Consider the following 18,182-nt stretch of genomic DNA (forward strand, 5'->3'; position numbering starts at 1 on the left):
ACTAGTCTCTTAAATGGATTTGAAATTTTCATGACTCTCCAACACAGCAAAAGTAAGACTCCAAGTGACTCTCAGACCACAAATAAAATTATAAACATTTGCTTTCTTGGGTTGAAAGCACAGACACTACGAACTTCACTTCTGACTAGGTACAATTTAATGAAAGTGTTTTTCATACTTTTATTAATACAAATGCTCAGTTGTCAGAAAACTGATGTCGAATGTCCCCTGGCATGAAACTTCTAATCATTTCTCCAAATTCAAGGGCCGATATTAACTTGATGCAGGACTTCTATTAGTATCGTGTGATTTTGTCCCTTGTTACTTTGGAACCAGGAGGTGTTTACCTTTAAGGAAGAGAAGTAATTTATAGGCTGAGTTCGTGTCTCCAGCATAATTTCATCCTCACATTCTCCAGGAGCCTTTCTTGAGTTCCCTTCGTAAGTAATTTATTTTGTATTGCAGTAGCTCTTCAGTTTGTTAGTAAAAATTTTTTTTTTTTTTTTTTTTTAAGACATAAGTATATCAAAACTTCAACTACCAAGATTTTTCTTTGTCCTCTATTGTTCTTTCAACATTGCATTAAATAGTAGTTGGTGCTTAAAGAAAGTTTAGACAACGATATTTAAAATCCAAACAAATCTTTATGGATGTTTTGGCAGGTAAGCACCCGCGAGAGATAGAAATGAAGGCAGGTATTTGTGCCTCTGTTCCGTTGGTCATCTATCTATCAGTAATCTCCGCACGGCCTCCTTCGTCTTTTCAGCAGACTTGCTGTAAGTGGAAGCAAGTTTCTGAAGTATGCTGCATCTTTTCGGAAACTATTTATATTTAGACTCCATTGTTGGTAATTGTTCCTTTACATTATACAAACCATCGGTCCTTTACTTTTAGCGCCAGCTGGAACTAATTCCTTATGTAAAGAACCTCAGGTTTGTATAGTTAGGAAAAATACAATTTACTTTCAAAAATTGTGATTTTGTCTGCTGTTTATACATGTTCAGTTTCATTTACTATTATTTTTTACCTGTATATGATCCAGCCCTTGTATTCCTGTAGGAATTCTCACTTACCATATGACTTACTTTTCTCGCGTGATTGATATATGTAGAGGGGAAATTAACGTATTACTGAGAATGTAATAAGCTTGGGTTTTATAGGGTTACTTTCCTCGCAATCCGGTAACGGTTTTTATTGTAAGAATCCCCCTTTCCCTTCCTTTTCTGGCTTCCTGGCATGTATGTCCGCAAGACTGGCGTGCGAGTCAATAAAACTGGCAGGAGTCTAAAATTGTCTCCCTGTCTTCTGCAGATGATGGTCGTCTTTGTGACTGCAGGGTTATTCCGAGGACTCTTGAATACACAGCCATCAAGAGACAACATTGACTGTTTGACTGAAATAGGAAATTTCCACCGTTTCCGAGGTTGGTGTCGTATCGAAGCGCGCGCTCTCTCTCTCTCTCTCTCTCTGCTGGTAGAGAAAAATCACAAACATGAATAACGGTAGTCAATACATGTGCACTCGGCAAGGAAACTTAAGATACAGTTTTTTAAAATCTTCGGACATAGTATATTGTTCAATAATGCCACACCTGGCAACTCTTGAAAAGGGGCGGAGCTTCAAAATCATAGCGTTTGTTGCTTTCTAGATTTCCATCAACTTTACCTATAAAGATTCTGTTGAGGTCCTATAATCATTTATATTTGAATGTAGAAACAGGCTCTATATTATTCATTAATGTTGGTTTGGTATCGTCAGTTCAGAGTAGAATATCGATCATCCTTTTTTAAAACCTACTGTGAAACCTTATTTATAAGTAATCTTTGACACTAAACTGACGTAAAATTCATTCGTAATTAAAGACGGATCTTAAACAACGAGAGAAAGGGTTTTAAAATTTGGGTATTACTTGTGGAAATCGTGAAGAACAATACAATTAAGAATGAAATATTCTGACGATAGAGAGAGAGCGCGCAAGCATAGGCCTATCGATAGAGATACTTAATTCATTATATTTACTTTGAGAGATTAATTGATAATATTTTTTTAAATGTTTCACAAGTGGGTAGAGAGAGAGCAAGCATAGGTCTATCTGTAGAGATACTTAATTCATTATATTTACTTTGAGAGATTGAGTGATATTTTTTCAAGTGTGTTTTAAAAGTCGGGGGGGAGAGAGAGAGAGGAGCAAAATCTGCTCATGTGAAAGTTTAGGCCTATTTATAACTACTTAATTACTTTATATTTTCTTTGGGAGATTGAGTGGCAATATATATATTTTTAAAGTATGTTTTAGAAGTGGAGAGAGAGAGAGAGAATTATAGTACTGGTGACGGACTTGTGACGGGGGGAAAGGCAGAAGAAAATATAATTAATTAAGTATCTTTATCGATAGGCCTATGCTTGCGCGATAGGATATGATCGTGCTGCACTATACTAGATAAAATTTGAAGGATCATAATATTCAAGTTAATTCTCATAGAAATTCATACCCTAATCTTGATTACATTCGGCAGTTGTCGTAGAATTCAAAGTGTGTAAAAAAACGTGGAAAATTTTAGACACAGGGTGCGGTCATTCTTGCTCTCTTGATATAGTCTTTACTTTTGAAAATCGGGTTTCATCCACAAATCATTCACGAAAAAAGCTGTGTTAAGTAAAAATATTTATTACCACAAATAACTCAATATGTATTGCACAGGCAATTAAAGTTTTATATCGTGGGAGATCTTTCAGCCTAGCGGCAAAGAAATGCAGTCGTGTAGGGCTGTAGGCTACTAAGAACTGCTTTGTAATGGGAGCATATAGCCAGAAAATCTTTGAGCTGACATGTTACTTTAACCTTGATTAAGATTTATTTTTAAAGACAGTAGCTTTGTAAACAAGAACTAGCATTCGATCCATGTCAACGTCAAAATAATCAAAGTGTGAATCTGTTAAGTTAGTCAGTATCCAGTGACTTGCGCTTTCCTGCTCGAAGTTCTAGGGTTCCTCCTCTAATCATAGAAAACGCTCTTGCGGATGCAACTAGATTTGTTCAACCTACCTTAGCTGTCGCAACATTGACTGCCATTGACGTCAGCTAACTTTAATCGCTTTGGAACACAAACATAAGTTTGTAGAAACTAAAATAATTGCATTCACCACTTACGATGATGCAATATATCCCCATTCATGAAGCAAAACGAGTAAATATTGTACTTGTGATACATAGTACTAAAATCAGAAATTCACATTCTATCTACCAGATCTCTATGAACGAATCCATCTGAGAAATTCCAATCACTTCGGACATATATCGTGTTTTTTAAGTATCTGAACGGTTTTGTTTTGCAGTTTTAACTTATATGATATATTTTGCAGTATATTTTCATATTACAGAGTAAATTTAGCGATATTATGTCTTTCCAGTAAAAACAAATGGGAAATTGGATGAACGAAAGCTAATGAAAACTGTATCTTCAGTTTTCTTGTCGAGTGTACATGAAAGTTGAACTTTTTCACTTAAGATACATAAAAATAAAAATAAATTTGCTTTTTAATTGAACATAATGATTATTTATGCATTTTTCCTGTATTCTTGACATTTTTAGAATCTGGCAGAAGTTACGAAAGACTTGTGAAGCTTACATGAAAGCATATGTTCAAGGAGCTCGGCTTATCAAGTGCACATATATTTACCAAAAAGCTGGCTTGATAGTGAACATTTTATACGTATGTTTGACCTTGGACCTTCTTAAATGACTGGGCCTACCAGTGATTTCCAGTGAATTTTACCTATACTCATATCCAGTTTTCATAACCTTTTCAACAAATGTTTAATTCCCATCTATCGGAAAAGGCAGCCTCTTCTGTCGATTCCCCTTATAAGGAATACAGGTGGTCAATATTCTACTTGGAAAATTTTTCTTCATTTCCCTCGGCACCTATCAAAGTATTTTCATAGCATGTTACATTCTTCATTGAGTACTAAAGTATGTTGTGTGCTTTTCAGGTTGATTTGAGAAGGAACCTTTTAGAAGTATCATGACAGGCAGTCAGAAATGGCTCAGCTGTCAAGTCGGAGAGCTTTACCATGCTAAATACAGTCCCCCCCCCCCCCCCCATATTCACGGGGGATGTGTACCAGGGACCCCGCAAATAGCGCAAACCCGCAAATAGTTAGAACTCCCCTCTTAAAAATGCCCATATCTGCCTATCTTGAAAGTTCAGATACCAGATGTATACTTAAATTATCATCCTACATCAAAGATACCATTGAATTGGTATTATTAATATCATTCAAAGTCATCTTAAACATTTTACTATCAGAAATATATAAACAGCCAATAACAGAGAGAGAGAGAGAGAGAGAGAGAGAGAGAGAGAGAGAGAGAGAGAGAGAGAGAGAGAGAGAGAGAGAGAATAACCCTTACGATATCAGTAGATTGAAAGCAACTTCTATAGGCAACACTTATTTCCCCTCCCATAAATACATATATCTATTCCAGAGAAGGGAGAAAGAGAGGACTGAACAATTATGTTTGTATATCAATTCTTTTGCTGAGAGAGAGAGATAAAAGAAGGAAGAAACAGAAACACCATTTTAGAAATAGTAGAGGATTACGAGTTAGATAGGTGTATGAAAGAGAGTAGAAGTGTTAGTGTTAGGACTGAAGTAGCTGAGGTTGTACCAGAGTTTAGATGCTATAGGGAGGTAGTTTTGGAAGGGCCGAGGCGAATGGCAGAGCGAGTGGTAGATAGGAGTGTTAGGGCAAGTAATGAGTGTAGTTAGCCCTAAAAGAGATAGGAGTGTGAATGTTGGGAGTGTCAGTGAGCAAATGGGTCTGGAGGATGGGCAGTTAGTATTGGTTAAGTATGGAAGAAAGCGGAAGAAGGTAAGGAAAGGGAGAAACGTGAGCTGCATGATAGAGGGGTTAGTGATAGGGTAAAAATGGTGGATAAGGCATGTAATACAGATGACTTTGAGGGGAGGAATGATACATATAGCGTGTGTGGGTTTGAATTGACGGGGTTTAGTTTAGTTTCACCGGGAAGGGAATCAGGTGGTAAGGATATAGTTGGCAGTATGAATGAGTCTCTTCAGGAGTTTGGCAGGAGTGTAAAATGACAATTTGTCGAAAATTGCATTTTTCCTAACTATACAAACCTGAGGTCCTTTAACAATAGGAAGTAGCTAGCGGCAGCTGGAACGGTCGTAAGCTTCGAACAAGGGGAGAACGGTAGTTAACTGCTTGTCCGATCGTCGCGCGCCGCGCGACTGGGAGGTAAACAATCACTTTTGCTTTTGGCCCATGCAAAATACGCAGAGTGAGGGGTGGCATGAGGAGGGACTATATGTAAAGGACCTCAGGTTTGTATAGTTAGGAAAAATGCAATTTTCGACAAATTGTCATTTGTTCCGATACGTAATACAAACCCTCGGTCCTTTAACAATAGGAAGACTCACTTCTTGGTGGGAGGAATCTGAGTCTTTTGATGAACAGACTGGTGTTCGTCCATCCCTGGAATGCCTCCCTGGTCGTAAGAGCGAGGGAGGGATCCAAGCCTCTGTCCGATTGATCGGGGTGTGCACCGCAGGATCAATGGTCAGACCTCTGGGCCGAGTACTAAGAGAGAGGCAAGCGTATCTCTTTGTACCAGCATTGTAAGAACTTTTTCCTTTACATGAGCAAATGTAAAGTAATGGGTTTGTCTCATGTAGGCATCCACTTTCTCCCCCTTGTTGGAGAAAGTGGTGGATATACACTCCTATCTCTAGTTTAAAGAGATAGGATGGAGCTCTGTGAATAGCTTACCTGCATCTGACTCCCTTCCAGCAAGGTAACGACCGTATCCCTCTGCCCACAGGTAGAGGTAGAGAAAGATGGTGAAGAGAAGCCAGTCACTCTCTCATTCGCACATTCATTCTCCCAGTCATACCAGGAATCGATGCTGTTCTGCCTGCTCGGGTGCTGGGTAAGCTTACACAACGTGTTGAGCAGCCACCACAGGTCCCAAGGAAAAAGTATCCAAGGACTTGTGGGCAATATCCCGAAGGTAGAAGGACGTGAAGGTGTCTGGTTGGCCCAGACACCTGCCTTCAGGACCTGCGCCACGGAGAAGTTCTTACGGAACGCTAAGGAGGGTCCGATACCTCTGACTTCGTGGGCTCTCGGTCGGAGCGTACGGATGTCGTCGCTACCATCAGCCTCGTACGCTCTCCTGATCACCTCACGCAGCCAGAAAGAACCGTGTTCTTGGAGACTTCTTTCTTGGTAACCCCAGTGCTAACGAAGAGGCGTCGACACTCAGGCCTGAGATGTCGAGTTCTCTTCAGATAGCGCCGTAGCGCCCTCACAGGACAAAGCAGCATCTCATCCGCATCGTTATCGGTGAAGTCCAGAAGGGAGGGGATCGTGAAAGACTCGAACCTGTCGTCAGGGATCGACGGATTCTGAGTCTTAGCTACGAAGTTCGGGACGAAATCGAGCGTCACAGATCCCCAGCCTCTGGTATGTTAACATCATAAGAAAGGTGCATGTAGTTCCCCTACTCTCTTCGCCGATGCCAGGGCCAGCAAGAAGAGGGTCTTGAGAGTCAGATCCCTGTCTGACGACTCTCGGAGTGGCTCGAAGGGTCTTCGAGTCAAACTCCTAAGTACGAGAGTCATCATCCCAACAGGGGGCCTGAGTTCCCTGGGTGGGCAAGACCTTTCGAAGCTCCTCATTAGCAAGGAGATCTCGAACGAATTCGAGATGTCCAGTCCCCTCAGTTTTAGGACGAGAGCCAGGGCGGCTCTATATCCTTTAACTGTGGGTACTGAGAGGAGCTTCTCTCGGCGAAGAAACACGAGGAAATCCGCTACCTGCTGAAGAGTGGCTCTGAGAGGAGACAGACCCTGTCTACGACACCAACCACAGAAGACGGCCCACTTCCCCTGGTACACAGCTGCAGAGGACTGTCGGACGTGTCCAGCCATCTCTGTTGCTGCGCTACGAGAAAAGCCTCTCGTTCGCAAGAGATGGTGGATAACAGCCAGCCGTGAAGTTGAAGGGACTGGACTGCTTGGTGGTACCGTTCTACGTGTGGCTGGGCTAGAAGGTTGTGCCAGGTGGGTAGCTCTCTCGGTGCGTCCGCAAGAAGAGCCAGCAGGTCCGGATACCAAACGGCTTGCGGCCGTTTGGGAGCCACCAGGATCATTCTGAGATTGGGAGTGACCAGCGCTCGACTGATCACTTTCCGAATCAGACAGAAGGGAGGAAAGGCGTAAGCGAAGAGGTTGTCCCAGGGGTGTTGGAGAGCGTCCTCTGCAGCTGCCCATGGGTCCGGCACAAAGCTGAGAAGAAAACCTGAAGTTTTCTGTTGTGCCGGGTGGCGAACAGGTCTACGACCGGTCGCCCCCACAGGTTGAAGAGCCTTTCCGCTACGTCTTGGTGTAGAGACCATTCGGTCCCTATCACCTGATCCGACGGCTGAGCTTGTCTGCTACTACATTCCTCTTGCCTGGAATGTAGCGTGCTGACAGTTCTATCGAGTGAGCCGTGGCCCACTCGTGCACCTGCACCGTCAACTGATGGAGCGGAAGAGACACTAGCCCCCCCTGCTTGTTGACATATGCCACTACTGTGGTGTTGTCGCACATCAACACCACTGAGTGTCCCACCAAGCGGTCCTGAAACTCTTGGAGAGCGTAGAACGCCGCCTTGAGTTCCAGGACATTGATGTGAAGGTGCTTTTCGTGATGGTCCCACACACCTGCAGTCAGCAACTCCTCCAGGTGTGCGCCCCATCCCTCGGTCGATGCGTCTGAGAACAGAAGCATCTCCGGGGGGGGAGTGCGTATGGGCACTCCTCTTAAGAGGTTCTTGTCGTCGAGCCACCAGGCTAGGTCCTGCCTCACCTTGTCCGTGATAGCCACGGGAAAGTAAGGAGGATCCTTGGCCTGAGACAACTCTCCCTTAGCCTCCACTGGAGAGACCGCAGGTGAAGACGCCCGTGAGGGACTAACTTCTCGAGTGACGACAGATGGCCGATCACGACTCGCCATTGCTGTGCTGCCTGTTCCTGCCGAGACAGGAACCGGCCGGCTGCCTCCCTGATTTGCTGATACGCAAGTCTGCGGGAAAGACTTGCCCTGCTACCGTGTCTATCAGCATACCCAGGTACTTCATCTTCTGCTTGGGTTCGAGATCGGACTTCTCGTAGTTTATCACGATCCCCAGATCGCGACAAAACTTGAGGAGTCGATCTCTGTCCTGTAGCAACTGCGAGCGGGAGCTCGCCAGGACTAGCCAATCGTCGAGATACCTCAGAAGACGTATCCCGTTCGAATGGGCCCAAGCCGACACCAGAGTGAACACTCGCGTGAACACCTGTGGGGCGGTTGAGAGACCGAAACAAAGTGCCCTGAATTGGTACACCGTCCGTCGAAGATGAAGCGGAGGTACTTTCTGGAGGACTGATGGATGGGTATTTGAAAATACGCGTCCTTCAAGTCCACTGAAAGCATGAAATCGTTCCCCCTGATCGAGTCGAGCACCGAGCGTGCCGACTCCATCGTGAACCGCGTCGTGCGAACGAAGCGGTTCAGGGGAGAGAGGTCTATCACCGGACGCCAGCCCCCCGATGCCTTCTCCACTAGGAAGAGGCGGCTGTAAAAGCCCGGTGACTGGTCCTCCACGATTTCTACAGCTCGTTTCGCCAGCATGGTCTTTGATCTCCTGTCGAAGAGCGTTGTCCTTTGCTGATCCCCGGACATAGGTCTGTAGGTGGACCGGATTGGAGATGAGGGGGGGCCGAGACTCGAAGGGTAGTAGATATCCCTCCCGAAGGACGTCTACTATCCAGTTCTCGGCGCCGTAGCGCTGCCAAGTCGCCCAATGGCTCGCTAGGCACCCCCCCACTTCCGGCAGCAGGTGAGGGGGAACGCCGTCCCTAGCGTTTCCCACCTCGTTTCGACTTCTTTCCAGCACCCCCTCGGGGAAAGGAGGGCTGGGAGGAGGGCTGGTTGCGGCCTCCTCTAGCAGAAGTTGAAACTACAGGAGTCTTCACACAGGGTTTGGACGGTGCAACCGTCTTCGCCGCCGTGGAAGCGCTAGCCAAGCTCTTTGGTTTGGCCGCAGTCGCTCGAGATTGCCCAGTAACCTTCGAGACTGCCTGGTGAACTAAGCGGTCACTCTCGTCAGTGCGCCGCCTTTCCACCGCAGCGTCCACCATCTCTCCCGGGAAGAGAGCTGGGTAACTCCTAAGAGGTCCATTTCGAAGCCCGAGTGCCGCCTCACGCCCGGCCCCCTTGGTCACTCGGGTAAGGACTGCGTCCCTACGTCGAAGAACCAAGTTGGCCCACAGGTTAGCAGTCTGATGGGCGAGGTAAGAGATTGCTCTTCCTCCAGACTGGCAGAGCTCCCAGAGCCGGCCGCTACTTTGGATATTGTGAGGGACCACAAATCCAACCAGGAAACTGCCTGAAATGCTGCCATAGCGGTAGATTCCAGGGCAAGTGCCTCCTGCTGCGAGAACCATAGGTTCTCCGACAGGAGCTGCTGCAGGGACACACCTGGAGTCAGCCTCGCTAACTCCGGGTTAACCTGTTTCGGCAGTATCGGGTCTTCCGAAGGCACGTAGAATCGCCTCTGCCGCTGTAGAGGAGGAGGAAGCAGCTTAGAAGACCGTCCGGACTTTAGCGAGTCCTCCCGTCCTGAGACGAGATTCTCCACCTGATCCAGGACCGAGTCTGCAAGCTCAGATCGCGGTAACCCCACCATCATTTTGGGTTCCCTCTTGGGACCCCAAAATGATTCGAGCCGGGACGTGGGCTCTGCCGGTGGTAGCGGCGATCCTTCCGCGAGGTCATTATGCAGACGCATCAGCTTAATGACCTCCGCAAAGTTCCTCTGTATCTCGGGAGTTACAGCGTCTTGTGGAGTAGGACCGTCCAGTCCCTCCAGCAAGAGCATATCCCGCGATACTCCTCCTTCAGAAGGAGGAACAGCGACAGACCCCTGATGGTCGCCTCCAACTACTTGCGCGTACGTTCTGGTCGGTCCTAAAACCGTGCCTGAGCCGTACGGCGTCATAGCTGGTGGGGTCACGAGCGGCGCACCTCTCGTGATCGCTCCTCGGTACCTCGCTCCTCCCGGTATAGCCCGAGGAGGTTGAAGGTACGGGAGAGGCAGACCTGACGCTCCCCCCTCGCTCGCTGGCAGGACCAGCGTGCGTGGAGGGCTGCTGCTGATCGTCAACCCGCGGTGACGGTCGAGCAGCAGGCCTAGCCTTGCCGCTCGCCTGGGGCGATTGGCTCGGCTGAGAACGTCGAGACCGATCTCTAGCGTCAGGCGAGCTGCCGCTGGTCACCGTCTCCGCCCGGTCCCATCGGGAGCGGCGGACGGGTGACCTGCTAGGCTCTCTGTCGCGTCGAGACCGGCCAGCGTCCTCTCGGCGCGTCAAGCCGCTGGTACCAGCCGTGGCTGGTACCGGCGGCCGTGGGGACTCCTTCCTCGCCTCAACCCGTGGCCGGTCAGCGACCGTCACGTCAGCCCGAGCAGCCAGTTGATCGCTGCGAGAGCGTCCACTGGCCTGGGGCGAGAGTCGTGTGCACGACTCTCGCCAGTCTTCTGCTCCGCGCCGCTGTCTTGACGGCGAGCGAGCTCGGGCGTCAAAACTTTGGCTGGACGGTCTTCTTTGGAAGAGCGTCCACTCGGTGCTTCTCGCGAACGAGAAGCGGCCGAGACGGAACCTGGTTTAGCGGCAGAACCGCTAGCACCAGGTGAGGACGCACCAGCCGAGGCTGGTGCACCTCTGGTCCCCGTCGACTTCTTCTTTGCAGAAGAAGCGACGGGCCCCGTTCCCGAAGGAACAGGAGGACCAGCAGAAGAGCTCCCCAGCTCGCCTGAGCGAGCCGGGCCCTTAGAAGATCCCGAAGGAGTCTTCTTAGGGGGGAGGAGGCAACCTTCTTCTTCTTCGGCTGTTTAGCCTTAGAAGTCGAAGGGGAAGGAGAGGCAGCAGACGACGAAGACGACGACGACACCTTCTTCCTCTTCCTCTTCTTCTTCGCCAGGCTCCGCAGGACAGACGTCAGGTCTTCCATCCAGGAGGGAGCCGGGGCAGCTGCCGAAGCAACAGGGCCCGACTGCACCTGTCCGGAAAGACCTGAGACTGTGACAGCACCACCAACAGCAGGAACAACAGGAACAGGTCCGGGAACAGCAGGAACGGCAGGAACATCTGAAATTGAATGAGCAGCAGGCCCCTGATCTGAAAAGGAATGAGCGGCTGGGACGGCAACAGGTACGGCAGGCACGGCAGGTACCACAGGAGAGCCAGGCGTCCTGTCGGCAGCTACCGTCATCCTCGGCACTGGCGGCAGGTCCAGGGGGGTACTCTTTGGGCAGCGGAAGTCCGGGGTCGGCAATACAAAGAATCCAGGTGGTGGTGGCACCGTCCTCTTTGGCACGGCAGGAATGGGTTTTTGGATCGCAGCCGTGGGTGTCACCGACATGACATGTGGCGTATACACCAGATGCGGTGGCATCTCATATGCTGGTGTCGAGATTGTGGTTGTTGTAGTGGTCACCGCACCATGAGTGACCACTGCCGACCCCGCCAACCGCTGAATCAACCCCTGTATGCTCGGCACTCCCTGCAGTCCCAGCGACTCCCACACCTGTCCCAGGTCGTCCTTCGCTGATGGCACACCTGCGGAAGCAACAGTCGGGTTAGTTAGAGGGGTTTCCTCACGCCTGGCGGGAGACGAACCCCCCCCAGAGCGGACGGAAGACCCCGAGTACAACTGGACGTCCGGGCAGCGGGCGCCCTCATCCACACTCGACGGATCGAGAGAGGAGAAGGACTCCGCTACCCCCCCCCGCAGGGGAAGGCGCGAAACGTGGGGGCTGGCCGGGGGGCAGGAAAGAGGACGAAGTGTCCGTTACCAAAGGAGTCACTGGACTTTCCGATGACTTCTTGGGCGGCCTAAGTCTCTTCCTGCCCTCGTACAGCACCCACTGCGCCTCGGACCAATTCACACATGTTACACAGGGCTCGTTGCGGGAGCACTCTCGCCCCCGACAACGAGTACAAACCTCGTGAGGATCTACATCGACAAACGATCTAAATCCCCCACATCTACGCCCCTCCAGCCCGGGACACACTCTACGGGCGACCGGAGGGCGTGGTGATATCTCCATTTCTTCTTCACTCATTGCAATGATCAAAAGAAAGAAATGCAAAAGTACTTACAATCACTCTGATTTATACAGAAAGAGAGGGCAAATACTCAAACTCAAAGCAAACGACAAAGCGGGCAGAGCGATGACGAGCACGTCCTTCCCACACACGGCCGAAAGCAAAAGTGATTGTTTACCTCCCAGTCGCGCGGCGCGCGACGATCGGACAAGCAGTTAACTACCGTTCTCCCCTTGTTCGAAGCTTACGACCGTTCCAGCTGCCGCTAGCTACTTCCTATTGTTAAAGGACCGAGGGTTTGTATTACGTATCGGAACAATGAGGTAAGTGATTTGGTGGCAGAGTTACGAGAGATGTTCGACAAAAGTTAGTTAGAAGGTTAGATGAGATAGTGAATGGGATTTGGGGGGGATGGTAGTGAGGGAGATAGTAATGGTAGTCTGACTGGAAGTGATCTCGGAGAAGTTGATGACGGTGTAACTGAGAGTGTGTATGAGGGCCCTCAAACAAGATCCAGGGGACCTGCATCTGAGCATCCGTGGGTGTTCCGGAAGGCTATTTAGTGTGGGTGTTGTGAGTGAAAGGAGACTGAATAATAAACCAAGAAAAAAAAAACTAAAAAATTTAATAATAAATTCTACAGTTTAATTTATCAATTTTCTATCAAACTGTTGTGAATATCCTTGCTTCCTGGTTTGCAACAGGTAATCCCAAACCATACGAGGTAGAGGGATGGTGCTGCCCCTGCTGCCAACTCACAGTTTCAGAATAAATCAAGAGAATCTGAAATGAGGGAAATCCTAATGTAAGAAGGGACTCCTAATCAAATTAATTTCATAAAATTTCATGTAAAACTATTAAGAAATTGACTCAAAATATATATATATAATATATATATATATATATATATATATATATATATATATATATATATATATATATATATATATATATATATATATATATATAAAGTAAACCTCTAAATGCTCAAGATCAATGCAAATATATGGGCATGTCCATTCAAAAACAATGAGGCAACGAAACACGAGATTGAGAGGCTAAGCAAAACTATCTGGGATGAACAAGTAGTTACTGGGTTAACCCGGCAGACCATAAATAGAATATTATGGTTTGAAAAATATAAATTACTACCTGGTAAATATAAGTAAAAGTACTTTGCTAGCTCCAGAAATATTAATGTTTCCTTTAAATGAAGGCCCAATAGACGGTTATATAATAGGCTTACTTGGTAAATATAATTACATACAGGGGTACCAATCGAATATGATTCTCTGATAAATTCCATGGGGAAATTCTGTTAGGACATTATTGTTCAACAATAATTACTGAAATTGAAATCGCAAATGACAAGCACCAAACGAAATTTGCAACGAACCTTCAAATTTTCAGCTATCCTTTCTAGGCCCAAATTAATCCGAATAGTTGTATTGGCAACTAGATGACATCGGTCGGCAAGTTGTTCTTCGTGGAAAATGGTGGTGGCCTAAGGTGAATAATAGGCAGCATTATTCTCCTCCCCACCCTCGGTACATGGGCCAGGTCACAAATACATTTTAGCTCTTCATAGTTCCTTTATAATGCACTGGACGAAAGATTGGTATGATCGTAATAACGAGCTCAAAGTCGCGCTGTGCTAGGTAGTGGTCACGTCTTCAGTGTCCCTCTCCTTCCGAGCTACTGCTGCTCCAAGGTATTTTGGGAATGGGGTCGAAGCTGGAAGATAACCAAACTAGGCAGTAATTAGTTACAGGGTTAACGTAATTAACTACCTTCGTTGCTGTTTGCTTGATGCTTGGTATAGTTAAGTTAAAAGAAAATCAATTTACCAAACATTTATTTAAATGATGACGGAAATGCATATATTTACCAAGCAATTACAATAGAAGAACAAGGACACCCAAAGAGCAAGATATAACTTTAATAATCAATGCTTATTTTAGAGCATAAGGAAGCAATAAAAGCAAACTACATGAAGAATACAAGACTAACTAATATTATTACGCAAGATAATGAAAATCTCTTCAATTAATAAGAAGGAAAAACTAAGGATAAACATAACTTTCCAAACACTCCCAAGAAAGGCTATTCAATTTTGTAGCAACAACAATTGAATGGTAACAAGTTACTAATGCTTATTTCATTAGTAATTTTCAATAAAACTAAATTCAAAACAAACCATATACAAATGTATTTATACAAGCAAAAATCAAATCAAACCATCTTTAGCCAGTTTAAAGTTTCTCTCATTTGTCCTAATGGCAGCTTTTCGCTGAGGCCTAACAGCATCTGCCTCTGGTTTTTGTGCTTCAGCTGTGTTTTCTTGCAATGTCCTATTTTGCTCATATTCCCTGATGCTCATCAAAGGAATAAGGCTCTCAACATGCATATCCACACGGGATCTATTTCCTTTCATTACTGTTGCCCCTGTAACTTCTTGCAAGTCATTTACCTGCACTTTCAAGACCTTCCCTATGGGGTAATTTGCAGGCTTCTGCATGGCTTCTTTTATCAATACAATATCTCCTACTTGCAATGGTTTGTGGCCAATAGGCATATATCTTGATTTTTCATCTATTGCTTGATTAATAAGTTAAGCAACAAATTCTGAATTATATAATTCTATTAATTTTAAGCGAGCTTTGCGAAGCTTGCTATAATTCTCCCTAATTTGTTCTGTAGAATTAGGATTCCAGGAGGGATCATCCATAGGTATAGGTTGTAAGTTAGGGATTATATTTAAAGATACAAGTTCATAACCCTTAAGCAATATTTCTGGTGTAATTGGGGCAGGTATATCTTCATTCAGGTTGCAGTCTCTGAGAGCTTCTTTAAAAGCCACTGGCCTTCTGTTGACAAGGTGCACAACTTCACTAATTAAAAATTCAAAATCTACAAAACTCAATATTGAATTTTTTATTGCACCATAAATCAGCCTTTTTACAAGTTTAACACAACTCTCAACTAATGAACCCAGTTGTTTACAACCCTTGTAATACTGTTGAAATTCCAGAGCTTTGATATTATTCTCTTGCAGATATTGTCTAGTATTAGGATCCCTGAGAACATCCTTAATGATATTTGTGCCACTTACTATTTGAGTGCCTTTGTCAGAAACACACTTCTCAGGCATGCCAAACTCATGAATGTGCATTTGGAATGCTCTCAGAAACGTAGGCATTGAAAGATCTAAACAAACCTTTAAATTTATTGCACGGCTCCAAAGGCACGCAATGCAAAGCAACCAAACCTTAATCTTCTTGCCATTCCAAATAATCCAGTATGGTCCCAAATGATCCATAAAACTATATCTATATGGAATATTTGGGGGTTCTAACCGGAAATCCCTATATGGTGACTGATTTAACTTGATGGTTTTCAGATTAAACCTCCTATAATTTATGCATTGCTTAAGAATTTTCTTTACTGTAGAGAAGTAATGTGGTATATAAAATTGTTTCCTTAATTCTGATAGCAAAGTATACAACCCTGCATGGGAAGTTTTCCTGTGTGTATCAAGAATGATACATTTGGTAAGCAAACTTGATTTCGACAAGAGAATGGGAACAAAATCATACTTGTTCATATCTTTCCAGCGTGAACACTTGCTCTTAACTCTGAGAACATTATCTTTGTCAAGAAATATGTTGAGCTGGCCTACAATATTTGGCATGTCTTTACTAGCGGGATTCTTAGAAGAAAAGTAATCAAACACTTCTGGGAAATGGACTCTTTGATCTTGAGAGATCAAGATAGAATTCGCCTTAGCAAAAAGCTCGTCCTCCTCAAAACAGATTAAATGTGAATACTTAGCTGGATCTCTATCTCTCAATTTAATCTTACATTTATTAACAAATTTAAGAACCATATGTTGCACTGCTACAAGTTTATGAAAATCCGAAAACAGATCCATAGGGAAAATGTGAACAGCCCTTTCGCTACCATGCACTGCAGTTGCAACAAAGTTCACTGGAATCATCATTCCTGTTCATCTTAGACCCTGATATCAAAGGGTTTGGGATAACTACATTAAAGCAATCTCCTTTCACATCTTTACAGAGATGTGGTGGACCAGTCAGAAATGAAGATTTCATCAGCATTTGGTAAGAAGTAGGACGACTAGCACTATTAGCTGGGTTTACAGACCCTCCACAGAAATTAAAAGCAATGGGATGCACTTCACACAACTGGCAGATATTATGTAGTCTATTTATTACAAATGCATCAATCTTATTAACATGGGAATTCAGCCAATTAAGACAGACCAAGCTGTCTGTGTAGAGTTCCAAACCAGTAATATTAATGGGTTGCACACAAATAGGCCCAGCAAGTTCTTTGAAGGTGTCAATAAGGACTTCCGTGCCGAAGGCTATGGCTTGAAATTCCAAGCAAGGAATAGATTTTGTAGACAGTTGCTTATTGATCAATCTATTCTTTGACAACAAGAATCTAAGCTCATTAGTAGTCTCATTCAGTATGTATATAACTGTCACATATATCACACGTGAACTATCAGTAAATGCGACAAGTTTATAACTACCATCTCTCCTGCCCACATATCGCTTTACTGCAACTTCCGGAGCAGAGTTAACCTGAGTAGCAATATTTCTCCATTCCTGTAATTTCTCTTCAGGTAACCTAGTGTCCCATTCTAAATCCTTCATATACTGCAGTTTCTGCATAAATAGCCTAGCTCTATTCAAGAGTGGCATATTGAAATTAAGAATATCATAATTTGAAGCAATGGACCGCAAGATTTCCCTTTTACTAGAAGCCATTTTATCTAGATTCAGACTTTGGGTAGCAAGAGTATCCTCCTCAGTCCTGTCCCAAATAAGACCAAACAGTTTAACTTTAGTAGGTGTAGATTCTTTGGCATGTTCATCAATTATACTTTGGAGTTTCATCTCATTTGTGACAAATTGTTGCAATGAAAACTTATATGGCTCAAATATGTCCTTCAACTGATTAAATGCCCAATGTAAAGTATAAGTACTATTTGTTGTACAGGCACAATTATCCATGTAGCAGAGATCATATATACATCTCTTGAGATCCCTAATTTCTTGGGCGTCATCTGTAATATCCAAAATCAAAATTTTGCATAGCACAAGAAGTAACATTGCTGGACTTGGTTTTAGCCCAAAAGGCAATCTATCTAACATGTTTATATGGAACAAGAGAAAAATCCTGCTTGGCAACATTCCTAAACCAATAAAAAAGAAGTTTAACCTGGTCACACTCTGGCAGTTCAATCTGCAAGAAAAAAACTAAAAAATTTAATAATAAATTCTACAGTTTAATTTATCAATTCATTTTCTATCACTGTTGTGAATATCCTTGCTTCCTGGTTTGCAACAGGTAATCCCAAACCATACGAGGTAGAGGGATGGTGCTGCCCCTGCTGCCAACTCACAGTTTCAGAATAAATCAAGAGAATCTGAAATGAGGGAAATCCTAATGTAAGAAGGAACTCCTAATCAAATTAACTTCATAAAATTTCATGTAAAACTATTAAGAAATTGACTCAAAATATATATATATATATATATATATATATATATATATATATATATATATATAAAGTAAACTCTAAATGCTCAAGATCAATGCAAATATATGGGCATGTCCATTCAAAAACAATGAGGCAACGAAACACGAGATTGAGAGGCTAAGCAAAACTATCTGGGATGAACAAGTAGTTACTGGGTTAACCTGGCAGACCATAAATAGAATATTATGGTTTCAAGAATTTGTCAGCAAGAGAATCTTCCCAAGACCTGGAAGGTGGAGTCTAGTTTTAATTTCAGGAATACAAACTGCCTCAACCATGTGACATTCATGCTCAGACATCAACTGAAGTCTAACTATTTTGGTATTGAAGGTTCTAGACTCATTAAACCCTTTCACAACTAAACTGAAATTTGGATTAATCACCTCAAACCCTTGCCTATCTGCTAAATCACTATTAACAAATGTCATCTGCGATCCACTATCCT

At 44.5% G+C, this 18,182-nt stretch overlaps 1 protein-coding gene across 1 annotated transcript; it reads right to left on the reverse strand.

Moving 5' to 3' along the window:
* Nucleotides 1-12,838: 12,838 nt before the first annotated feature.
* Nucleotides 12,839-17,628, reverse strand: LOC135207617 (uncharacterized). The gene is made up of 2 exons (XM_064239479.1): nt 13,562-17,628; nt 12,839-12,948 (listed from the first exon to the last, which is right to left on the reverse strand). The coding sequence occupies exon 1, from the start codon at nt 17,385-17,387 to the stop codon at nt 16,122-16,124; it is 1,266 nt and encodes a 421-aa protein (XP_064095549.1). The 5' UTR covers nt 17,388-17,628; the 3' UTR covers nt 12,839-12,948; nt 13,562-16,121.
* Between the last annotated feature and the right edge of the window lie 554 nt (nt 17,629-18,182).

This window comes from Macrobrachium nipponense, chromosome 34 (assembly GCF_015104395.2).
Source record: "Macrobrachium nipponense isolate FS-2020 chromosome 34, ASM1510439v2, whole genome shotgun sequence".
NCBI classification, from domain to species: Eukaryota; Metazoa; Arthropoda; class Malacostraca; order Decapoda; family Palaemonidae; genus Macrobrachium; species Macrobrachium nipponense.